Source organism: Paroedura picta, chromosome 5, assembly GCF_049243985.1.
Source record: "Paroedura picta isolate Pp20150507F chromosome 5, Ppicta_v3.0, whole genome shotgun sequence".
Lineage (NCBI taxonomy): Eukaryota > Metazoa > Chordata > Lepidosauria > Squamata > Gekkonidae > Paroedura > Paroedura picta.
The window spans coordinates 8895103-8920714 of record NC_135373.1 but is presented as its reverse complement, the minus strand read 5'-3'; the positions used below and the strand labels follow the sequence as shown (position 1 = coordinate 8920714).

The following is a 25612-nucleotide window of genomic DNA, read 5'->3' as shown; positions in this document are numbered from 1 at the left end:
GAGCAGAGCTGGCTGGCGTTGGATGGGAGACCTCCAAGGAATACCAGGGCCATGGTGCAGAGAGAGGCAAAGGCTAGCATCTCTAAGCCCTTCTCCTCCTTACTCGGCCTTTATGGACTCACAGTGAGAAACAGGAAAATCAGAGCCCAATAGCACCTTTAAGACCAACAAAGATTTATTCCAGGTGTGAGCTTTCGAGTGCAGGCACTCAGTGCCTGCACTCGAAAGCTCACGCCTGGAATAAATCTTTGTTGGTCTTAAAGGTGCTATTGGGCTCTAATTTTGTTGTGCAACTTCAGACCACCACGGCGACCCACTCGAAACAGGAAAGTTAGCTGCTTTCTATTCCCGGTGAGGACTCGGTTTCAGTTTCAGCAAGAGAGGAATGAATTCGTAAAGGAGGCGGGGGGGGGGGGGATCCAGCTTCAGGGGAAAGAAACGGGGGCTCCTGTTTCATAAGCCTCAGCTAGAAAGACAGCGACTTTGTACCGATATCCCCGTTTCTGATGCTGATGGAGAAGACAGAGTCGGCAGCCGCTTCCTTGCCTGTGCTTCAGTGGTGAGGAAGGAGAGAGATCTGAAATGATAGCTGACACAAGATGGTCTTTACCAGGCTTCAGACAGAACAATTCCCCAGGCTGTTAATGGAGGTCACATCAAGCCTGGATTTTAAGCCATATTCTGTGGCCAGATTCATTATGGACAAGGCTAAAGAAGTGAGCATATTTAGTCAATGGTGGGTTTTTAAAGACCATCCAAGGTTTTTGTTGCCCTTGCTGAATAACTGGAGGAGGCCATGAGAAATCCTGACCTAGGCTGATTCTGCACTTTGTTCTTTCCGTTGTGGATCCTGCTGAATTCAGACCGATTGGAACTCGGGTCTTCCTCGGTTCCTTGTTGTAAATGGTAAATAGTAAATGGTGACATTTCTCTTTTGACCCATTTCCAATTTTCCTTGAGTCTGTCCTCTCACATTCCAAAGTTGCTATTCAGTGTACAGGATAATTTTTCAGTAATGCCCTGTGCGTTTTGGGTGTTTTCAACTTTAAAAGATATTTTTTTAGCTGCACACAACATATATCCTTATCCATGGTTCCTCTATATATGTATGAAACTGCCCCCGGGGTGGAGCGAGTCCAGCTGTCCGAGCTGGAATAGGGCCAATCAGAGCCTGATTGGCCCAGCTGGAACTCCTCCCACCCTCCCTTGACTGCCACTCACCCCTGCCTCAGAAGCATCCCTGACTGCTGAAGCTGAAGGGTGGCTCTGCAGTGGCATCCCTGCTGAGGGGGGTCCTTCTCCACTGCCCCTTGGCCTGGGAGGGCATTTTGCTCTGCAGTGGTATTTCCTGATGAGGGGGGTCCTTCTCCACTGCCCCTTGGCCTGGGAGGGCATTTTGCCGTGTTGCAGATGTGGTGAAAGGCCTTTCCGGGGCAAGGGGCTTGCAGATAGGAACCCCACCTACACCGGGTGCACCGAAGACAGGCCTTCCCGCCCCACTAGCTGCCTCTCATCCTGCTCCTGCAGGGGCCTGGCTCTTCAGGACGACCTACAGAAGACCAGTACACTTGATGGGGGCACTTCCCCCTTCCCTTATCATTCTCCCTTCTCCCTTTTCAAAGCCCATTTTTTTATAAATGGGCTTTGCTGCTAGCTGTTTATATAATTTTGTAACCTGTTGTCTAAATTGGCCAGACAGTTAACCTTTCAGGTCCTAGCTAATTCCTGTTAGGTTTGTGGTTTTCTGTTCCAGCATCATTTGTCCCCTCCTTGTTCATAATATTGTCTATTCAGTCTGGTGGCAGCTCTCCAGGGCCCAATCTGCACACATTGGAAAATGCCGTTTCAATTGGAAGTAGATTATCCTGTTCTGCACAGGAAAATCCAGCTGCAAAAGCACTTTGAAAGTGCATTATCCAATGTGTGCAGAATAGGTCCAGATTTCAGGTAGAGTCTTGCCCTTGGTCTTTTTGGTCAGAGATTCCAGGTATTGATCCTGGGACCTTCTGCATACCAAGCAGATGTTCCGCCTCTGAGCCACAGCCCTTCCCAAAATTCATCCATGGCGTGGCCCCATTTGAGCTACTGTGTACCGTTCTGGTCACCACACCTCAAAAAAGATATAGCATTGGGAAAGGTGCAGATAAAGGGAACAAAAAGGATTAATTGAATGGAACACCTTCCCAAGGAAGAAAAGCTAAAGAGGTTGTCGCTCTAGCTCGGAGAAACAACCATTAAGAGGTGGTATCACAGAAGTTTATGAAATGACTCCTGGGACAGAGAGGGTAGAAAAAAGGACTTTTCTCTCATTTAATGCAAGAACTCACCAGCAGCCCAAGAAATGAGTGGAATTCACTGCTGCCGGGAGTGGTGGTGTTGACTCAGCTACAAGCATGGACCGCTTGCAGAGGGGACTGGATAAATGTATGGAGAAGAGGTTCATCAGCGCCTCTGAGTCACAAGATAGAGGTGGAACACTCTGCCTGGGGCAGTGATGCTCTGTATGCTGGGAGGTCAGCAGAGGGAGGGCTTCTGGAGTTCTGGTGGACCTCCTGATGCCCCCTGGGGTTTGGCTACCGTGACACAGAGTGATGGCCTGGACAGGTTGATGGCCTGACCCAACAAGGTTTCTCTAGAGGAGGCTAGATCCAAGGAGGGATATAAATGTAGATGGAATGGATGGTCCTGGAGGCAAAACACTTGCACATAGGGTTGGAGGTGTACTGCACCTCTAAAGTTTGCCCAGATTTTTTCGCCGTCTGGGGTGGATGAAGTCTGATCCACTGGCTCCCTCTGGTGGCTGTATTCAAGAACTTCATTATTTAATACTCCAGTTTTAAAACTACAGCTGGTGTGTTGTTTTTTCAGAAGCTACGTGGCTGTTCAGCACCTCTGTTCTGCAATCATGAGCACACCTTTTTCACCAGCCAAGGGGACAGGGAACAGTGACTCACCGGCCACCCCCTGCTGGGAGAACATCCGGAACAGGAAGCGGTGGCTTGAAGTGGCAGAGCAGAGCGTTGAAGTAATGCTTTCTTATTTGAACACAGTGCCTTGGGGCATTCCCTAAAATCCCTTCCCAGGCTATCTGAGAAAGCAGAAGAGTTGGTTTTCATACTCTGCTTTTCACTGCCCAAAGGTGTCTCAAAGCAGCTTCCAATCGCCTTCCCTTTCCTCTCCCCACAACAGACACCCTGTGAGGGAGGTGAGGCTGAGAGAGCCCTGATATTACTGAAGAAGAAGAGAATTGGTTCTTATATGCCGCTTTTCTCTACCCAAAGGAGTCTCAAAGGGGCTTACATTTGCCTTCCATTTCCTCTCTCCACAACAGACACCCTCTGAGGGAGGTGAGGCTGAGAGAGCCCTGGCAGGACAGCTCTGTGAGAACAGCACTATCAGGACTGTGACCAGCCCAAGGTCACCCAGCTGGCTGCATGTGGAGGAGTGGGGAATCAAACGCGGCTCCTGGATTACAAGCCGCCGCTCCTAACTCCTATACCAAGTGGCATTCTTGTGCAGGGTGGCCAGCTTTTGAACCAACTTCTCCTTCTATCAGCATTTAGAAGCCAAGGTTGTGTCTTGAAACTGATCTGCTCATTGAATGCTCACAAGCCAGTTCTAGCTGCTGTCCTAGGCATGTTTACTAGGAATGAAATGCCACTGAGCTCAGTGGGAAGAAGTCCTGAATAAAAAGGTTCAGGACTGCACTGAGGTCTGTTGCTGGCATGCCCAGCCTGGCTGACTGTTTGCAAGCTCCTTGGAGAAGGAGCTTGGTGTTTTCCTTGTGTTCCTTGCCCCAGCCCCCTCACAGGGAAAAGAAATGGAAGGCAATTGTAAGCTGCTTTGAGACTCCTTTGGACAGTGAAAAGCATAAAAATAAAACAACTCTTCTTCTGGCGAAACTTTTGGTCAACCCAGTGGGTACAATACTAATAGGTATTCAGTCACAGCTCTCTCAGCCTCCCCTCTCTCACAGGGTGTCTGTTGTGGGGAGAGGAAAGGGAAGGCGACTGTAAACCACTTTGAGACTCCCTCAGGTGGAGAAAAGTGGCATATAAGAACCAACTCTTCTTCTTCTTCAGTAATATCAGGGCTCTCTCAGCCTCATCTCCCTCACAGGGTGTCTGTTGTGGGAAGAGGAAAGGGAAGCGGAATGTAAGCTGCTTTGAGACTCCTTCAGGTAGAGAAAAGCGGCATTTAAGAACCAACTCTTCAGGGCTTTCCGCATTCGTCCAAAATAGCACAATGGTTACTAATTGAAATCGCTACAGTTTTGCCGTTATGCACAATGTCGTTGACAATCTGCCACACACCTGAAACCGATCCGCAAAAAGCGCTTTGTTGTAGCTCATTCAGGGAAATCCCAAAAAGTGGATTCACCCTCCGGAAAGCGATACACTCCTGCAACCAATCTGCAACACTAGCAGGAAAGTTCTGTGCGTTACCATTGTTGCAGTTTTTGAAAAGTCCCTCCCCCTGGCTCTCTCCTCTGATCTTCCGGCAAAGCGATCGCCATTTTTTTTTCTCAGAGCGAGCGGAGATCAACGCACCGGCGAGCCTTCGTTTAGCCAGCGAGGCTTCCCCGGCTGCAGTCCCTCTGTTTAAAGTCACTAAGCACAAGCAACACAGAAGCCCGTTTGCTGGTTTATTTTGACTTTATTTTCGCCGAAAATCGCACCCATGAGGGGGGGGATTTTTTTTTTTCACTCGGGGGGAGCGTGGCAACGATGAAACGGCAGCTCAAACACCACCTGCTAGCTGGATGGGTCTCTCCGTTGCAACGAATCAACGCAGATTCGTTGCAACGTGTGTGTGTGTGTGTTTTTTAAACCTTCCTTAAAGGGAAATGGGCTGTTTGGGAGCATGCTAACGGCCGCCCATTGGCTGCTTGACGGCCAGGGGCGGGACACAGCTCGGCAATAGCGCTTCCTTTCTAGCGATTTTTGCCGAGGCCGGAAGCCTGTGGGAAACGATAGAAACGCAACTGGATTCCACTCCAAAGGCAGGTATGCATAACGACGAATTCCACTATTTAAAATGGCGATTTTTCGTTCAGCAAACAATTTGCTACATGGATCCCGGTGCGGAAAGCCCCTTCTTCTTCTTCAGTAATATCAGGGCTCTCTCAGCCTCACCTCCCTTACAGGGTGTCTGTTGTGGGGAGAGGAAAGGGAAGGCGGCATATAAGAATCAACCCTTCTTCTTCTAAATTCATCAGCTCCAGGCATTTATTACCTGTCCTCAAATAATGAAAAGGCCACAATAGAAATTGTAGCTATATACACAATTCGATCAGAAGTACCTGCCTAATTGTGGGGATTGGACCTGGGATGACCTGCATGCTAAACAGCCGTTCTGCCCCGAAGCCACACCCTTTTAAAGAAGATGCTGCCTTCTGCGACATCAGATCCTTGGTCTACCATTACCCCTCTGAGGAGCCGTGGTTCTCTTGGGCCGCAAGTCAAGGTCTTTCCCAACACGTACTACCTGGGCTTTCCCAGTGGAGATGCTGGGGGATTGGACCTGGGGCCTTCTCATGCCCAGCAGATGCTCTAATCCTGCTCCACATCCCTTTAAAGCAGGGGTAGTCAACCTGTGGTCCTCCAGATGTTCACGGACTACAATTCCCCTGAGCCCCTGCCAGCGTTTGCTGGCAGGGGCTCATGGGAATTGTAGTCCGTGAACATCTGGAGGATCACAGGTTGACTACCTCTGCTTTAAAGAACTCAGCAGTCTATCAAGGTCAGTGTGGGCCGTGCAGTCTTGAAGATCTTTCCTATCACCCAAGTCTTGTAAGTGGAGACACCGGGGTTTGAACCTGGGACTCTCTGCATGCCGAGCAGATGCCACGTCCTCTCCCGCTGCTCCACTTTGTCACTTTGGATCCTGGCCATGAATGTTTGCTGGTTTGCAGAGCCCCTCTTAAGCACATAGGACAGGCCAGCATGCAGCCTTAACCCCCATTCTTGACACTTATTGAGGGAGTTAGAATATGTGTGTGCAACCCTTCCTGATGCCCTCCTGGAGGCCTAAACTGGGCTCCACAGCTGGAGAGTCAGCACGTTTCGTTCACAATACCGGAGGCAGTCTGCTGTCCGTGCAAATTTTGCCTTCTGGAACAATCAGCCCCGGTGCTCCCCCCACTCTGTCGCTCTCTCCTGTGACTCTCTGGACCCGGACAGAGAAGTTTAGGCAGAGTCAGCGAAACACCAGGGGGGCGTTGGGAAAAGGGTCGGACAGGGGTCAGCTCAGCTGAGAGGAGAGACGGCCAGGGAAAGAGACTCCGGGATCCACAGGTAAGCATGGGTCGATGGACAAGGACCTAGGGGTGGGTGACCAGGGACAGGTGAATGGATGGGGGATGGACCCTGAGTCTCCAGGCATCACGATCCATCAATGGAGCTCTACAGTCCTGACGATGGCGCTCAACTCTCCTACCAACCCCTGTCTTCTCTGCCGCAGATGGCTGGGAGCCAGCTGAGCCCTTGGCACGGAGCCCGTGGTGCACAGCTTTGATGGGCCAGTTCTGTGGGTGCTCGCCTAGGCCCAGATGACTTGGGGTGGAGGGCAGGCTGGCTTCTTTTATGTGCCTCCAGGTTCCTTTCTTTCCCCTTTCCCTTTTCCTTGCAAGCTGCTTAGGGTTCCTGGAGAGCCGAAAGGCGAGCTAAGAAGTCCCAGTGCTGTTAAGAGTCTGGGGTCCCAGAGTTGCGGGCTGGAAGAGAAGGACTTTGTGCTGCCTAAGGAATTGTTGAAGGCTTTCACGACCCGAGGCAACTGGTTCTTGTGGGCTTTCCACACTGTGTGGCCATGGTCTGACCCTTTTCGTCCCTGAGGTTTAGTCCCTGTGGCTGGCATCTTCAGAGGTCGGACACGGCAAGATGGGAATTTCTCTTGAGCTTTGGCTCGGAGGGATTCCTGACTTGTCATGTTCTACCTCTGAAACAAAAAATACCAGACCATGGCCACAAAGCCCTGAAAGCCCACCACAACCAGTTTGTGTTGCCTCTTAGCCTCAGACTTCAGAAGGGAACTACAGAGAGTCAGAGAGAGAGAGAGAGAGAGAGAGAGAGAGAGAGAGAGAGATGCCAGGGCCCTGATCCCCCTTCCCCTTCTATGCTATCTCTTGGATGTGTCAATTGCTACTCTCAGGGAATCTTCCTTCCTTCCTCCTGGTTTTTCACCTTCTCTCCACACCATGCTGAAATTCTCTGTCTTGGCACCAGGAGGGCAGGACATGCCTCCTGCGTCTCTGCCCATCCTAGCTAGTCAGACTGGATTCGAATCCCATCTCTGCTGGAGCCTGTCTAGAATGGAGTTCCCTGTCACAAAGGACTCAAATTAGCTTTCGCAGAGATAAAGAGACTCAGTCTGTAACTCCTGTTTCTCGTTGACCCAAACAAACCAGATCAGCTCTGCCACGTTATGTGCCTTGAGCATTCTTCCGACTCAATAATCTTTCAATCCCCTTTGCCTGGGCAGCTCTCTGGCTGACGTCCGGCGGGTCACTCTCAGCCTCGGCTCCCTTACTGGGTCGTTGGGGATAAAAGGCAGGAGGGGAGACTGATGTTTTTGGACCCTTCGTAGCAGGCTTTTTAGCACTTGCTGTAAACTGTCTTGAGCCACAAAAGGCAGGGTCTAAATCAGGGGTAGTCAAACTGCGGCCCTCCAGATGTCCATGGACTACAATTCCCAGGAGCCCCTGCCAGCGAACGCTGGCAGGGGCTCCTGGGAATTGTAGTCCATGGACATCTGGAGGGCCGCAGTTTGACTACCCCTGGTCTAAATGGTTTAATTAATATATCAGCTGAGTATGGGGGGTGGGGCAGAATAAATGGATATCCCCCTGTGGTACACTGGGACACAACTATGGTGATTCTCCAAGCCGCTCCTAAAAATCAGGCCTGCCCCCCAAGTGTACAGAAATCCCTAATGGTACATGGGGGACCATAATGTCTGCCCTTGTTTCTAAGCCCGACTCTTCTGCCAGCAGCCTGCTTGCTCAGAGGTAGACCGAGATGTACAGCTTCATGGGCGGGGGGCTCTTCTGTGCCTCGGTGGGGAACGTCCTCCTGGTGATTTCGACCGTCACCGACTACTGGATGCAGTACCGGCTGGCCGGGACCTTCTCCCATCAGGGTCTCTGGAGATACTGTGTGTCCGGGAAATGCTACATGCAAGTCGAGAGCATCGGTAAGAGGCCGCTTGGAACGGGACCTACGGGACCTGTGTGCAAATTCTGCCACTCGTTTGGATGGGCAGAGCCTGCCTGGAAGATTTTATTGTTTATTTGTCTGTCTGTCTGTCTGTCTGTCTGTCTGTCGGTCTGTCTGTCTGTCTGTCTGTCTGTCTGTCTGCCGGTCTGTCGGTCTGTCGGTCTGTCTGTCTGTCTGTCTGTCTGTCTGTCTGTCTGTCTGTCTGTCTGTTGGTCTGTCGGTCTTTTCGGTCCATCGGTCGGTCTGTCTCTCTGTCTGTCTGTCTGTCGGTCTGTTGGTCTGTCGGTCTTTTCGGTCCATCGGTCGGTCTGTCTCTCTGTCTGTCTGTCTGTCGGTCTGTTGGTCTGTCTGTCTGTCTGTTTGGGGATTTTTTAGACCGCCCCTCTCGGACTTTGCCAAATTGCACTTTTTGGGCCTGCCGTCTCAAAAGAGAAGGGGTTGGCCTTAGGTAGGGTTCCTTAATCCGAAGGGAATAAACTCTGCACGTGACTAGAGGCCCTCGTGGCCCTCATTAAGGGGCCTGAGGATTCTGCCGGGCTGTAGGGTCTCGACAGGTCACTGTTGCTCTTAGCCAGTTTGCCTTTATGTTATTATTTAGCCAGCTCAGCGCCACGTGGTGGGGATCCGGAAAAAGAACCCCAGATCTGTAGACCAGGAATTGACTTGTGACCGGGGTGGGGGAGGGGAACCAGGGACGGGGATTGGGCTCGGCCACCATTGCTGGGTGGCTGTCCTTCGGTCCTCACGTGAAAAAACGCTTAGTTTACAATGAGTGCAAAACCAGCCAGCCGCCAGCCGCAGGTTCACCACTGGATGGGAAAGGGCCAATACCCCCCCATCCCCATCCATCACAACCAACATTGTGCTCCAAAATAATGATGTTCAATAACAGTCCCTCGTGCCTGTCTGTGAACTGCTCTCAGTCTTGTTCCCGGTAGCCTATTGGAACGCCACGCGAGCCTTCATGATCCTCTCCGCCCTGTCTTGCTTCGCGGGCATCATCACCGGCATCCTCTCCTTCGCCCAGTTCTCCACCTTTCAGCGCTTCAACCGATCCTTTGCGGCCGGCATCTTGTTCTTCGCTTCCAGTAAGTACCCTCTTCCTCTCCTCCGTGGTCCCTGGGGCGCCTTGGAGCAGGGGAACTGTCTTCAGTTTCGGGTACCCCAGTTGAAGAGGGATGTAGACCAACTGGAACGGGTCCAGAGGAGGGCAACAAAGATGGTGAGGGGTTTGGAGACCAAAACGTGTGAAGAAAGGTTGGGGGAGCTTGGTCTGTTTAGCCTGGAGAGGAGACAACTGAGAGGGGATCTGAAAACCATATTCAGGTATTTAAAAGGGTGCCATATGGAGGATGGAGCAGAGTTGTTCTCTCTTGCCCCGGAGGGACAGACCAATCGGATGAAAATAATTCAAAAGAAATTCCGTCTAAACATCCGGAAGAAGTTCCTGACAGTTAGAGTGGTTTCTCAGTGGAACAGGCTTCCTCGGGAGATTGTGGGTTCTCCATCTTTGGAAATTTTTAAACAGAGGCTAGATAGCCGTCTGACAGAGAGGCTGATTCTGTGAAGGTTCAAGGGGGTGGCAGGTTAGAGTGGATGAGCGATAGGGATGTGAGTGTCTTGCATATTGCAGGAGGTTGGACTAGATGACCCAGGAGGTCCCTTCCAACTCTCTGATTCTAGGGGGGAAACGTTCCTAGGACAGGACAGGCAGTCACCCACTGAGGAGAGTGAGAAGTTAATTCCAGATGCCTTCACTTCCTTTCTTGCAAGCACACCCCTCCCACCCCCGCCTGGGAGACCCAGGTTCGAATCTCCACTTTGCCAAGGGAGCTTGCGAAATCAGCTTGAGCCAGTTGCGCCCTCTCTGCCTAGCCAACCTCACAGGGTTGTGGTGTGGATGAAACAGAGGAGAGCAGAATAAGAGCAGAATAAAGAGGAGAGCAGAATATAAGTAATGTCAATACACACATCCAGGAGTTTTCTCTGTTTGCTGCGTAACGTGGAGGCCAGCATTCCTGCAAATGTTGCCTTGACCAGCCTTTCTTCCTCTTCCCTCCGCTCCCCAGCCCTGTTTGTCCTCCTGGCGATGGGGATTTACACAGGAGTCACCGTCAACTTCCTGGGAAAACGCTTCGGCGAATGGCGCTTCTCCTGGTCCTACATCCTGGGCTGGGTGGCCCTCCTGATGACTTTCTTCGCAGGTACCTCAACTCCCTTCCCCTCTGCCTTGGCCAGGCTTTCTCAACCAGAGTTTCGTGAAACCCCGGGGTTTCTTGATGGACATAGAAGGGTCTCCTGAATGGGTGGGAGTGAATATCTATCTATCCGTCTGTCTGTCTGTCTGTCTGTCTGTCTGTCTGTCTGTCTATACGTATATGTATAATTTGTTAAACATTTGAGTGATATGACCAGATATGTCGACCCACCAACCCCTCCCAAAATGGCCAATGATGGGCCTGGAGGGGGTGGGAAGGGGAAGAGCCCTGGGTGGGCATATCCATAGCTCTGCTTCCTGACCACATTCTGCACCATCGTGCCGCTTCTGGGGTTTCTCGAAGCCTGAAGAATGTTTCAGGGGGTTTTCAATGGGAATAAAAGTCAAGAAAGACAGGCGTAGGCCGAAGAGAGGGCAGCAATGGCAGCAGCTCTTTTCCGTGGCTTAAACCCCAGCGGAAAGCACTCTCGGCCACAGTCAGATCCCTGCTCCTCACAAGCGAACTCACCATTGAAACCCAAGTTGGCTTGCCAACTCTAGGGCAGAGTCTTCACTTACTTTGTTTATTCCATTGTCAATCCTGTTGAATTCAGATCGATTTGAACTTGGGTCTTCCTCTCCCCTCCCCTCCTTATTGAAACAGGAAAGTGTTCTGCACATGGTTAGGATAGTTCAGAAGGGGAGGGAGGAGCCAAGCCTCTTTCTTTCTTTTCTTGAAGGGGTCGGGGGAGAGGAGCCAAGCAGGGGACCTCTTTCTTTTCTTGGCTGGGGGGAGAGAGGATCGAAGATGGCAGAGGAGGGAGAAAAAAATCCAAGATCGACAGAAGTTGAGAGAAATTAGGGGCTTCTCCTTTAAGGCAAGCTTGTCACATGAACAGCTTTGGCCAATCAGAGGTTCTCTACCACAGAGCAAAGCCCAGATTCAAAACAGCCTGCTTTCTCAATTCAATTCTAAAAATATTGAGCATTAAAAGCACTCTAAGATATCGCACAATAAAGGTGGGGTCACTCCGGATCAATCCTTCTTGCTGCAGAAGGAAAATTTAATTCGGCCACAATCAAAACAGAAATCGCATTCTGTGTAGACAGCAGGGACTGAATTGATCTAGGATTGGAATGAAAGCTCCGTGCAGTTTACACCTAGGTTGAGGAATCCCTGGAGATTTGGAGGTAGAGTCAGGTCACCGAGTCCCTCTGGTGGGAGGCCAGAGGGGGTGGTGGACAGGGTTGCCAGATCTAGGTTGGGAGATTCCTGGAGATTTAGGGTTGGAGCCTTCAGTGGGGTACAATGCCAGAGAGAGTCCACCCTCCAGAGCCTTCGTTTTCTCCAGGGAAATGAATCCCTGCAGTCTGGAGAGGAGCTCTGATTCCAGGACAGCCTCAGACCTTCCTGGAGGTTGGCATCCCTGAGCTCAGCCAGGGGAAAACCCTTCTGTACCAGCGGGAGGGGCATCTGTAGTCCATCCCCAGGGATGGTACAGCAACTGCAGGGGGTTTACGCACACACACACACACACATAAAATTAAAAATTAAAAAATTCACTGTTGGGTTATGGCAGAATGCTTTGTTTTTCAAAAGGGGAACAGCCAGCTGCTGCTTTGCTCCTGTCAGCTTTGGTATAGCCAGCTACTTTCCCCTCCTTCATGCCCACTTAGGGTTGCCAACCTCCAGGTGTCCCCTGGATATCTCCTGCTATTACAATTGATCTCCTGATGACCAAGATCAATTCGCCTGGAGAACGTGGCTGCTTTGGATGGAGGCACTGGCAGGGGCTCATGGGAATTGTAGTCCATGGACATCTGGGAAGGGCAAATCCTGCCCTTCCCAGGCTCCAGCCCCCAAATCTTTAAACAAGATAAAAACCAAAGTGCGTGAGGATGACTCATGCCCAACCTGATCGGCCCTCTGTGGCATGGGCCCCCAACAGGGAACGTTCACTCACCAAGGTGAGCCAGTGGTGGGCCTGCCATACCCCTTCCTCCTCCTTCCAGCTGGTTCTGGGAGGGAAAAAGAGAGAGGCTGGACTGCAGGCCAGCCCCAAGGAGCCCAGCATTGCCTCTCCAGCTGCCTGCCCAAGATCCAAGGGTTGGGGGCGGACGGCCCAGGAAAGTCCATCCGCCAGCCCTACGGGGTCTGGGGAGGCCTCTGAGCAGCCTGCCCCACTCCAATGTGGCCACAGGAGGCATGGAAATGGCAGCCCACCCGCCCAACAAGATCAGAGACTCCTGCAAGGACCACACAGCCTGCAGAAGCCTCTCCGTGGCCCGTCCAGGACTGGGTTGACCCAGCTGCCTGCACTTGGATGGGGGGGATCTGACCCAGCCCTTGAGATTAGAGACTTGCTAGTCTTTAACCATTTCATCGTGGTGGATCTCAAGCACCCAGGAAGGACACAGTGCAAGCCTGTGTCCTGGTGTCTGGTGCATTCCTGGGTGCCATGGGCTTTGCCCCTAGTCTTTCAATTTTTCCCAACTCCCCAACTCAAGATTTTTGTAGGCCAGGGCTCTGTCTGTCACACCATGCTTGCAAAGATCTTTTTAACTCCCCTGTTTTTGGAGGGATGAACTTCCAGTGATATGAAGGATGCTGAATTCAAAAGCTGGCACCCTTCTTTGCCACTTGGTCATTTCTCTAATAATCTGGCCTTAAATTCCCACGGGAGGTCCCCTTCCCTTCCTACAGGAGGTTCGCCTGGCCTTGACCAGGGACAGGGCCTTTTTGGTCCTGGCCCCGACCTGGTGGAACGAGCTCCTGGAAGAGCTGAGGGCCCTGCAGGAGCTTTCGTGGTACTGCAAGGTCTGCAACACTGGGCTCTTCTTCCAGGTCTTTGATAGACCCCATGGCATGGGAGATTGAGGGGCCTCTCCACATTTAAGAACAAGTGGACTGGAATGGTTGGCACCACGGGAATTTCCCCTGGGGCGCTGGGGGGAGGTGGAGAAGTGGACCGGCTTTTGTTTTTTCTCGCCGCCAGAGTATGGTTGGGTGTTTAATGTATTAAACCAGGGGTAGTCAACCTGTGGTCCTCCAGATGTCCATGGACTACAATTCCCATGAGCCTCTGCCAGCATTTGCTGGCAGGGGCTCATGGGAATTGTAGTCCATGGACATCTGGAGGACCACAGGTTGACTACCCCTGTTTTGAACGATGCGGAGTTAGGGTTAGGGTTCTTATATTTATGTATCCCGCCGTGAGACAATTCTCAACACCAGCGGGTAATGGATCCAGTTAATTAATTGGATGTATCCCCCCCACACACACACTATCAAGAATCTATAATTAATTAATCTGTTCATATGGACTGTTTTCCCCAATGGGCAAATTGCTAACGGACCAAAATGTTTTCTTGTGGCTGTTGGGGAACGATGCCTCGGAGAGAGGGCTCTTCTCCTCTGCAGAACTACGCTTCCCAGGATTCCCTGGGTGAAGCCCTGACAATTTAACCCATTGAGGCCAAGTTCATTTTTAAAACACGGTTATCTTGTTCTAGTGCAGGGGTAGTCAAACTGCGGCCCTCCAGATGTCCATGGACTACAATTCCCATGAGCCCCTGCCAGCGAATGCTAGCAGGGGCTGATGGGAATTGTAGTCCATGGACATCTGGAGGGCCGCAGTTTGACTACCCCTGTTCTAGTGCTTGCAGCAGAGGCTCCTGCAAGGACCACACAGCACTGAATTTCCCCCTTCCCCGTCTCTTTTTTCTTGCAGGTATCTTCTACATGTGTGCCTACAGGATGCACGAATGCCAGAGGCTGGCAGGGACCCGCTAGCTCGGCCGTTGCTCCACTGACTTGGGGACGTTTCTGTGCCCTCCGAAGGGGGATGGAGGTGGGCAGGGCCTCTGGTGAAAAGACTCCCTTAATAAATGCTGACTTGGCACAACCATGACGGAATAATACACCCACCTGTTTCTGGTCTTGCTTGGATATGTGGAGCGCGGCTACGACGCCCCGAGTTCAAATCTCAGCTCAGCCATCCACTCACATCAGTCAGAGATTGCTTGTCAGCCTCACTTCCTCACGGAGGCATAGGAAAGGTTTTGTAGGGTGGCCACACATTCCCCCCCCCTCTCTAGACAACGACGACAACAACAAAGCCTTTATTGGTGTGACAGAAGGAAAGAATAAGCGGAAATAAAATACAGTACAAACAGGGTGTGCACCAGGCTGTCAAGGGCAGACAGACCAACAACGAAGATTAATAGAAAGTTTTATTGCTAGCAGATCAAGACACCTCAACGTTCATAGTCGATTCTGATCAATACATGAAAAGCAAGCACTTTTACTCCTTCTCTTTCCCGCCCAGAGCTGTACATTTTCCCAGAGAGCAAAAGCGCCCCTCCCACAGGTGCCAGCCTGGGCTCCCTTCCAAGCGATAGCCGGGCCGTCTTGGCCTTGGGTGTCAGACAGTTCCTCTCCTCCAGATAACACAGTCTAGCAGAAATATTTGCAAACCTAAATCACAGCGCAAAGCAGACAGTTCAGGGTTACACAGAGACTCTTAAAGTAACATAGATGGATTCAAGATGGAGTCACTCAGGTCAAATACAAACCATGGCAGAGATCAAGGCGTCTGATCCTGACACAGGCTTGCAAAATAAAACCTTTAAAGCCTATCAAGTTCGGTGACAGCAGCTGTAGCATTCATCCGTTACAAGTTGGACTAAGATCCAACTTTCAGCCTGGAGAAAAGGAGGTTGAGAGGGGACATGATAGCCCTCTTTAAGTATTTGAAAAGTTGTCACTTGGAGGAGGGCAGGATGCTGTTCCCATTGGCTGCAGAGGAAAGGACACACAGTAATGGGTTTAAACTTCAAGTACAACGATATAGGCTAGATATCAGGAAAAAAAATTTCACAGTCAGAGTAGTTCAGCAGTGGAATAGGCTGCCTAAGGAGGTGGTGAGCTCCCCCTCACTGGCAGTCTTCAAGCAAAGGTTGGATACACATTTTTCTTGGATGCTTTAGGATGCTTTGGGCTGATCCTGCGTTGATCAGGGGGTTGGACTAGATGGCCTGTATGGCCCCTTCCAACTCTATGATTCTATGATTCTAAGATCAATGCAATTGCGTGCATCTGAGCAGGGTCCTTCCCATTCAGTGCCATCCCAATGCAGTGTTTCCGGTCTTGATGGATAATATTAGCCTTGCATAAAGATACTCTCCAAGCTGGATGCTGCAAGGAGAATGGCCCCAGGCTGGCCTGATCTTGATAGGTCTCGAAAGCTGAGCAAGGTTAGCCTGCATAGTGTTTGGATGGGAGACTGTCAAGATAGGCAGTGGCAAGACACCTCCGAAGGTCTCTGGCCCTGAAAGCCTTTTGGGGTGGTCAAAAGCCAGCTGTGATGTGATGCTACTTTCCACCACCAATGAGCACAAGCTTTCTGCAAAGGAATCTGTGTGTGTGTGGGGGGGGGGGGAGGGTATCTGGCAAAGGGCCGCCCCTGCTGCGAACCTGGGAGATGCAATTCACCCTAACACAGTTACTGAGCAAACTCAGAAAGAGATCTCAGCAGGATCTGAGAATAGGATTTCTCTCCTGGGCTTTTTCTGCATAATATCCCTAGACTATAGCTAAGAGTGGCAGCCTCTAATCCGTAGAACTGGGTTTGATTCCCCTCTTCTCCAGATGCAGCCAATTGGGTGACTTTGGGTCAGTCACAGTTCTCTTGGAGCTATTCTTATAGCAATTCTTTCAGAGCTTCCTCAGTCCCATCTACCTCACAGGATGTCTCTTGGGGGAAGAAGAATCTGCTTTGGGCCTCCTTCAGGTAGTAAAAAATGGGATATAGAAAAAGACCCCTACTTTTTATCTTCTAAAAGACAAGGCCAGAAGATTTCCTCTGGGGCTATCTGGGGTTCTTCAGTTAGAAGACCAGTAATGGCAGATTTGCTTCCCTGGGGGAGAGCTGCTGATCTGACTTCAGCCTGGTGTCGTCACAAGGAGGTTGAGGGTGGGATAGGGTGGTGAAAAACCTCAAAAAAAGGCACGGAATGCCGGGAAAGGGTCAAATCCTCAGGCAGGCGGAGCCTCGCTGCCCAATTAATTCTGGAGTTGTCAAACTTGAGGTGGCAGTCTCCCAAAACAAACAGGTCCGTAGTGTGAAGAGCAATGACGCTGTGAAAAATAAAACTCTTGGTTCCTAATGACTCTGGGAACCCATTGTTCATAGACAGAAATATTTACAGGATTTCTTTTTTAACATAATGTAACAAAAATACCAGGCAGGGTTCCAGTGTGTAGCATCTGTCTCCAACACCCCTTGTCAGTAGCCAGAGCTAAAACAAAAGCTGCCATCATCTTAAACAAATAACATTCTCCCTTCTGTTACAACCATACTACAAATATTCAGAAGGCATATTGTGTTATCCAGTATAGATTCAGGAGTAGTCAAACTGCGGCCCTCCAGATGTCCATGGACTACAATCCCCATGAGCCCCTGCCAGCATTCGCTGGCAGGGGCTCATGGGAATTGTAGTCCATGGACATCTGGAGGGCCGCAATTTGACTACCCCTAGATTAGATAATCCCTTCCATAGGCAAATAGCTCAAATAGCCAGGGTAAATCACAAACTGTGTGGAAACCAAGAGCCCGGCTACCGGCTTGCATCGGAAAGATTGATGCGGCATCTCCTCGCCTCCCCTCCCCAATGAGATCTGGCAACCACCTGAACTTCGAGCCAAATTGCTTCAGGGAGGAGCGGAGAGCCCGCATCAGCATCCGGGCTCTTGAAGGATGGGGCAGTGGGGGGGGGGGGAGAGTGAACTGAAGGATGCACAAATTCTCCTGGGGGGAATGGGGGGGGGCGAATGGTGCAAGAGACAGAAGTGACGCTACACGGGGGTGGGGAACAATGGTGGCCACAGACTGGAAAAGGCCAAATGCTACATTTCCGCATTGGCCAGCCCCAATTTAGACCCTGTTAGATCCCACATCAAAAATGAAAAACGGATTTCTTGGGATTCCTTTGCTGCGGGGCAAGGGAGGTGGGAATTCAGGTCTGCGCTGGAAAAGATTAATTTCAGTGCGGAAATTGACGAAACATTCGACCCTTAATGCAAATCTCTAGTGCGGAAACAGTTTCTGATTGGTCAAAATCCATGTGACAAAAAAAGGCACAAGAAACTGATTGGATAAAAATCCATGTGTGTAGAAGCTTTGTCAGGAAGGAACAAGGCACTGATTGGTTAGGGTCCATGTGCATAGAATCCAAGTCTCAAAGGACCAGATGAATGATTGGTCAGAATCTTTGCGGAGGGAGCACACCAAGAACCTTACTGGTTAGAATTCACACAGAGGGAGGGTGGACCAAGCTGCAGGTGTCACCTAGACAACCAGGTGTATTAGCCAAGAAGCATACAATTTCTTCCTCACCCACCTTTCAAAGATGGCAGCGGAGACAGGGGAGATTGGACCAGGACGGGGCCTTGAAGGAAGGTATGGCCTTTGGTATAGGACAAGTCAAGTGGAAAGGGGAGGACAGGACAAAAGAAGCATTAAGTTCTTCTGCTGTTAACTACAGAGTACAGAGATAAATTCTTCTGAAGAAAAGGCGCTATTTTGAAGGGTGGGGTCTATGGCACTGCACTTTGTTGAGGTCCTTCCCCTCCAAAATCCCCGCTTTCTTCTTCCGTCTCAGAGCTGATATTATTTTCTAAAAACTTTGAAAATGTTTTCTTTAGGTTTATGGGGAACATCTCTGTCCCACCTGAATGGAATGGCTGAAGTTTGGTGTTCACAAGAGTCTATTTTATTAATTTGACAAAGAAATGAAAATGAAGTTCAATAGGGTCAAATGTAAAGTTCTGCATTTAGGTAGGAAAAACCAAATGCACCAATATAAGATGGGGGAGACTTGTCTTGGCAGTAGCATGTACAAAAAGGATATAGGAGTCTTAGTAGACCATACATTGAATGTGAGTCAGCAGTGTGACTCAGTGACTAAAAAGGCAAATGGGATTTTGGGCTGTATCAAATGGAGTATCATGTCCAGATCACGGGAAGTGATGGTACCGCTTTACTCTGCTCTGGTTCGGCCTCACTTGGAGTACTGTGTTCAGTTTTGGGCACCCCAATTGTAGAGGGATGTTGACAAACTGGAATGTCCAGAGGAGGGCAACAAAGATGGTGAGGGGTTTGGAGACCAAGACATATGAAGAAAGGTTGGGGGAGCTTGGTCTGTTCAGCTTAGAGAGGAGACGACTGAGAGGGGATCTCATAACCATTTTCAAGTATTTAAAAGGGTGCCATATAAAGCAGTGGTCCCCAACCCCCAGTTCGGAGACCGGTACCGGTCCGTAAATCAGTCGGTACCGGTCCGAGGCTCCTCCTCGTCCTCCTCCCTGGCTGCTGCCTCGGGGGCTGCCCTGCCACTCTGCTGACGGCTCACCTTTGGTGCTCTCCAGTGGCTGCCATGGCTGGGACTCCCCCTCAGCGTGGCACTGCGCAGCTGCTGCTGGTAGTGCCCCCCAGCGGGTGGCAGGAAGACAGGTGTCTGGCGGGAAAGCAAGTGGAGCAGGGGCTCAGGCGGTGGTGATGTCCCTTGGCAAAAGACTATCCCCCCTCCCAGGCCTCAGTAAAATTGTCAAGCGTTGACCAGTCCCTGGTGATAAAAAGGTTGGGGACCATTGATATAAAGGATGGAGAAGAATTGTTCTCTCTTGCCCCAGAGGGACAGACCGGAACAAATGGGATGAAATTAATTCAAAAGAAATTCCGTCTCAACATCCGGAAGAAGTTCCTGACAGTTAGAGCGGTTCCTCAGTGGAACAGGCTTCCTCGGGAGGTGGTGGGTTCTCCCTCTTTGGAGATTTTAAGCAGAGGCTGGAGAGCCATCTGACAGAGAGGCTGATTCTGTGAAGACTTAAGGGGTGGCAGGTTACAGTGGATGAGCGATTGGGATGTGAGTGTCCTGCATAGTGCAGGGGGTTGCACTAGATGACCCAGGAGGTCCCTTCCAACTCTATGATTCTATGATTCTAAGTATATTGTGGGGGGGGGGAGTAGGAGAAAACTTTTAAACTGGAGGGTTGAAAGCGAACATTTATTTGAAAATAGCCCCCCTCATGTTCCCAGGTCCCATCCCTCCTAGCTACCAGGAGGGGAAGTGGGGTTTAGGTTCCCAGATCCAGGCTGGGAAACACCAGGAGATTTAGGGTTGGAGCCCAGAGAAAACAGGGATCTCAGCAATCTGCAAGCTACCCTATAGTCCACCTACAAAGCATCCTTTTTTTCCAGAGGAGCAGATCGCTGTAGTCTGGAGAGGAGCTGTAATTCTAGGTCCTACCTGGGCATCCCTAGCCCCTAACCACCCACCAACCGGGGTTGTTGTACGTGGAATATAGTTGTATAGGAGCTGTGCCCCTGCTTGGTCCATGGTCTGATCCTAAAAGTGATCCCTGTAGTCTGGAGATGGTCAGAGGTCAGGGGGGGATGGTCAGAGGTCAACACCTGCTCTTTCACCGGTCCTGATCCTCCTCTGTCTCTTCTCCTCCCAGGGAATCCTCGTTTAACACCTTATCGGAAATGTTCTCCACCCACTACCTCACCGTCTTGACCCACCCCCTGAGAATCAGCAGCGCCATCTGCAGCTGTGGCAGTTTCCTGATCCTGTTTACGTCCCTGACCACTTCCTATTGGGTGACCGAACGGAGCCCACATGGTCTGGTGCACTGGGGGCTCTGGGAGACGTGCTTGAGGCCCTCCTGTCACTACTTGCCGTTTAATGTACCAGGTAGGATCTCTGGCTGCTATTGTAACCCCAGCCCCCAACGGCTAAAAATGGGCCCAGGGTTTGTGGCCAGGTATTTTGGTGGGAGAATGCCATAACTTCAGGCTATGGACTGGATTTTTAAAATATGGCAGAATATTTGTTTTTTTTTCCATCATCGTCATCATCAGTAATAATAATACTTTGTTTTTATATTGCATGCTTGGCTCAGGAGCGTTTATCTTCAGCCTTGTATACAGAAGGACCCCGGTTCAATCCCCGGCATTTCCAGTCAGAGATGTTACTTCTGTGCTGGAAAATTTGGGGATGGAGCCTGAAGCTGACAAGGTTTAGGGTGGAGATAGACTCCATAATGCTAGGGGTGTAGACCCTGCAGGAGCTGCCAGTGTTCTACAGGTCCTGCGAAATGCAGCTCTTCTGCCAGGTCTTTGGTTGCCAGCGTGGCGAGGAAGATCTGATGGACACCTCTGTGTCAAGAGTGTAAGCACCCGCCATGTGATCTGCGCTCCCTCCTCCCACTCCTGTATTAGATTTTGGGGGGGTTAGTGGGTTGTTGACTACCATGGTTTTTAATTGTTTAGGAGTCTGTTTTGTTCTGTATTGGATGATTGTCCGGAAGTGTTTTAATGGGGTTTTTAATTCGGACGGGTTTAACCCGCCATGAGCCAGTTATGAGAGTGGCGGGTAATAAGTTGAAATAATAAGTGAATGAATGAATGAATGAATTATAGAGTCGATGAGAAACTGCCATATTCTCCAAGGAAATTGTCCTCTGGAGTCTAGAAGCTCAGCTGCTCCAAAGCAGGGTGCCCTCAGGACAATCCCACAGCCAGACACTGGGGCCAAGTTGCACCCCAAAACAATCTTTGGACCACCCCAGATGACCATGATTTTAAGCTAGAGAAGAAAGCTGCCAATTTAGAGGTCTCATTTTGTGCCTCTACCCAGAAGTCACTGGTGTATCATACCTTTTGCTTCATTAGACCACCTTTCAGCAACTGTACCGGGTCTAAGCCAGGAGACCTTATTTTACACTCAACTTTAGTTAGCCATTGAGGATAAGGGACAGCTGCTAACAAAAAAAAAGGTTTTTAATTGATCATAATCCAGTAATAGAAGAAGAAGAAGAAGAAGAAGAAGAAGAAGAAGAAGAAGAAGAAGAAGAAGAAGAAGAAGAAGAAGAAGAAGAAGAAGAAGAAGAAGAAGAAGATTTGGTTCCTATATGCCGCTTTTGTCTACCCAAAGGAGTCTCAACGCAGCTTACATTCACCTTCCCTTTCCTCTCCCCACAACAGACACCCTATGCGAGAGGTGAGGCTGAGATTACTGCTTGGTCAGAACAGCTTTATCAGTGCTGGGGTGACCCCAAGGTCACAGTGGCTTTGGGCTGAGTTGGGCAACCATTTTCTTCCCTCAAGCAAGCACTAGCTTTTGGCACCACCACAGGATGGGCATAGAATGGAGCAAGCACATCCTACAAGGGATGACTGAGAAAGTTGACGTTCACAGTTGGTTTGCCATTTCCTGCCTCTAGACATGCCCCTTCCTGTCCCTTGGAGGAACTCTATCCCAGTCCTCCAAGGCCCTGCTTGGCCCTGCTTGGCTTCCGAGATATGACAGGACCAGGCTATCCAGGCCAGGGCTGACTGTGGAATCTGCCCTGTGTAGTGGCCTCTTCAGGGAACTTGCAATGCCACCCTGAACAGAGTTAAGCCTTTCAAATGCCACTGCCATCAATGGACTTGGAAGCGTGTAACTCTGCTTAGGATGGCACTCTTGGTTGGACTCCATTCCGACTGAATCTGTGATGGAGAAACGCCAAAGGGGAGCGAAGGAGGACCCCAAATGGAAGCTCTGTTTAGAACCCATTCTGAAGGCTCTGTTGCTGTTTTGTCCTGGATGATGCGTCTTCTTCTTTTTCTTCTCTTCCCTTGCAGAATACCTCCATGTTACCAGAGCCTTCCTAATTATGGCTGTTCTCTGTGGCTTGACATCATTGTTCTTCATCTGCATCTCCTTCGAACGTGTGTCCGTCGGCCCGGTCTACTTCATGGTGGCTGCCGGGCTCCTCAGCTGCAGCACAGGTAATGCCGCCGTGAGAGCCCTACTGGCTGGGCCACCTTCTGGGCCTCTTCACAGCAACGCTCAGCAGAGAGGGGACAGAGACGGAAACATGGGTGGTTGAGAGGGCTTGCGAGGTTCTTCTGAAGCACATTCTCATTTCTCCTTCTTGGCCCAGGTTTCTTCACCTTGATCGCCATCTCTGTATTCACAGTTGTAAACAGGAGCACAGAGGGGTACATGCGACACATACTCATCTTTGGTTCCTCCTATGGATTGTGTTGGGCCTCCATCCCTATTTACGTCTTTACAGGTGAGTCGTGCTCTACAGGTGGCCCTGAGGCACCCACCCAATCACTTGGGGGGGGGGGCTGAAGTTTTTCCAGAAGTACAACTGCTTCAGAGCACCTTTTATACAGTGACATAACCGCTGCATAACTGACCCTGCAGCTCTACCTCTCTATTACCACTGAGAAAGTTGTGGGGAGGGAAGGGAGTAAGGTACAGCCTCATCAGTTTGCCCCAACACAAAGAGAACTTTTATTAACAAGCAAAAAAACTGAACGGTAACAGGGAAAACACACAGGCTTTATATGCATATCCAACTGCTGATGGGGATGGGCTGCTTTATACATTCTGACGAATCAGAAGAGAGGGGTGAGGAACCAGGTCCTGGCTCAAAACCCAGGACCATCAGGAGGTCCACCAGATGGGCCACAACTCCAGGAGCCCTCCCACTGTTGCCCCCTAAGCACCGAGAATACAGAGCATCATGGCCCCAGGCAGAGCATTCCATCCATGCCTTGTGGCTAACAGCCACTGGTAGACCTCTGCTCCAGATGTTTTTCCATTCCCCTCTTGATGCTGCCCATTCTTACAACCACATACCCTTTCCTACAGCGGTCAATTCCAGTTTGGGCAAAGAAGTCCTTCCTTTGATCTGTTCTAAACCTACTGCTCATGGAGTGCCCACCAGCTCTTGTATTGTGAGGAAGGGAGAAGAGTCTTTCATCTCTATCCCATACATAATTTTGTAAACTTCTATCATGTCAACCATCAGTTGTTGTTTCTCAACATAAAAAAGTCTTAAATGCTCTGGGCTAATTTTGGGACGGCGGGATATAAATCTTTTAATAAATAACAATAAGACTCTTTATTCATTGGGAAGTCCTCCATTCACCTACTAATTTCAGTTGCCTTTTTTCGTACTTTTTCCTATGCTATAATTTTTTTCCTGACCAGAACTGCACACCATATTCCAAACGAGGCCACAATGGCATTATGATACCAGCTGATGATGTTGATAGATGATGATTCCCAGCATCACTTTTGGGGATTATTATTATTAATTATTGTAGTTGCACACTGAGCTGACATTTTCAATGAGTTATCTACTATGGCCTCAAGAGTTCTCTCCTGATCAGTTACTGCCAGTTCAGATTCCATCAATGTATCTTTATAGTTAGGATTTTTGCCTCCAATATGCATTACTTTGCATTTGCCCACACTGAACCTCGTTGAATTTGGACTGGGCTTTTTATCCCCAGTGACCCCAAGTTAAAGAAAGTCATCTACACATGATTCAATTTCCATTTTGATATTTAGCGCTTTAAATTTCCCCTCTGGAACATCTATGATTGATCCATGGTGACAGTACCTTTCAGGAGCAAATATAACTTGCTACAAATGAGAAAGCCCCAGTATTAAGTATAGATGTTCTGTGTTTTGCCGGATTAACTTCCTCCTCGGTGCCTCCAATGCTGACATAGCGAAGCAGTCTGTTGCTGATTGGTCAGGGCATCAATTCAAAGGCTGCCTGGTTCCCAGTTGCTATTCCCTCACAAGACTTATTCTTGCCCTCATTTTGGGATCTGTTTTAAAGTGATTGCACTACAAACGCCCACAGTTCTCTGAGCAGAGATTTGCCTCTTGGATTTACTTTCCTCTCTTAGTTCTCTGTGAGGCTGCTGCCTTCCCACCCCACCACTCCCCTCCCCTCACCCTGCTCCTGCAGGAACAGAAAGAAAGATAAACAAGCAGCCTCATGCTTCACTTGCCCCTCCCCCAGCTTGCTCTGGCTATAGACTCTGGACTAGTCAAAAGGCAGGAAATAAAGCACTCTCCAGCCTTGTGCTCCTTCAGTGCCAGCTGGAGCTTCATCCGACCAATCCCCCAATCCAGCAGGAAGGGCAAATGCAAATGCAGAAGTATGATATATTGAAAATCAGGGGAAAGGAAGGTTGTAGATAGAGGTTCAAATTTACCAGAATTTGGCAAGATTTACAGTGGAAAAATATTTGAGTGTAGTTTCTACCCTCATTTGCCACATTGATACCCGCTCAGTGGCTTGATAGATCCCTGGCAATTGAGATCTTATAGCAGAGATCTCTGACACGGTGCCTTTGAAATTCTGACATCTTTCCTGGTGCCTGCCAAATGTTGTCAGAGAGTGGACGGAACATGGTGGGGCTTTGCTCATTAAGGCTTCTGATTGGTCACTGCAGATTTATTGGCTGTGAGAATTTGTTTAAACGTTGCTTTGACATCAGCGGCCACCACAACACAAGGATCTGCACTGCGTGACTGAAGGTATACTATGGCTCCGCCTCCTGCAGTAGCCATTTTGTGCCTGGCTCCGCCTCCTGCAGTAGCCATCTTATGGCAGCCATTTGGTGGCTGTGGCTACCGCACCATGCCAGAATTCAAAAGGTGCCCACAGTCTCAAACAGATCGAGGACCCCTATGTGATAGTGTTATAACAATCAGTCTGTCAGGTTATCTGAAGTTTCATCTTTTGTTGTACTTTAGAAAAGTAATCTGTAGCCCCTTGTTGTCAGGGAGATGGGCCTTTCCCCTTGCATCTCATTGCCCTGGGAGCCCTAACGTGTCTTTCTTTCCCCTTTGCCTCTAAGGTGCAATAATAATGATCACTCACAGAACCTCCCTCGACTGAGCCTGCAGGCCCACTCAATGGCAAAGACCTGCTGATCTGCCTGTGAGAGTCTAGCTGCTTTTGTATCGTGGATTGCCAGCAACATTGCATTGAGCACAGTGTGTCTCTCTCTCTTGTCAATGACTGCTTTTCTCCAAGGCTGCAGTCACCCACAGCTGGAGGCAGGATTCTGGTTTCTCTGCAGCTTACAACCGTACTTCCTCGCCACGACCAAGAGGCCCCAGCTGCACCAGCAGCAAAACTGCCTAGATATTTGTGGATGCAGGTGGAGATTCACAAGGGGTGCTCTGAGTCACAAAGCCACTCTCTTTGGGGGCTAGAGCATACCGCCCCCCCATTCCCTGCTCTTGTAAATCAACCTACCCACCAGCATGTCAACAGTGGCTCCTGATTACTTCGCTGGCTATTGGTAGAAACCCTTCTGCTGTGGCTGAG

The 25612-nt window shown here is 50.0% G+C and overlaps 2 protein-coding genes across 5 annotated transcripts; both read left to right on the top strand.

Moving 5' to 3' along the window:
- Positions 1-6143: 6143 nt before the first annotated feature.
- LOC143838934 (lens fiber membrane intrinsic protein-like) lies at positions 6144-14331 on the top strand. 4 transcript variants are annotated; one of them, XM_077340831.1, is made up of 5 exons: positions 6144-6296; positions 7991-8190; positions 9152-9301; positions 10283-10417; positions 14142-14331. In XM_077340831.1, exons 2-5 carry the CDS (start codon positions 8016-8018, stop codon positions 14201-14203), a joined length of 522 nt encoding a protein of 173 aa, XP_077196946.1. In that variant the 5' UTR covers positions 6144-6296; positions 7991-8015; the 3' UTR covers positions 14204-14331. The 4 variants fall into 4 exon arrangements, with proteins under 4 accessions (XP_077196946.1, XP_077196943.1, XP_077196944.1 ...); XM_077340828.1 differs by having other exon boundaries at positions 9137-9301; XM_077340829.1 differs by having other exon boundaries at positions 6160-6296; positions 7988-8190; positions 9137-9301.
- Positions 14332-17820: 3489 nt separating this feature from the next.
- Positions 17821-25177, top strand: LOC143838828 (protein NKG7-like). Its single transcript, XM_077340736.1, has 5 exons — positions 17821-17870; positions 19931-20140; positions 22072-22247; positions 22403-22537; positions 25137-25177. Exons 1-5 carry the CDS (start codon positions 17821-17823, stop codon positions 25175-25177), a joined length of 612 nt encoding a protein of 203 aa, XP_077196851.1.
- Positions 25178-25612: the final 435 nt, after the last annotated feature.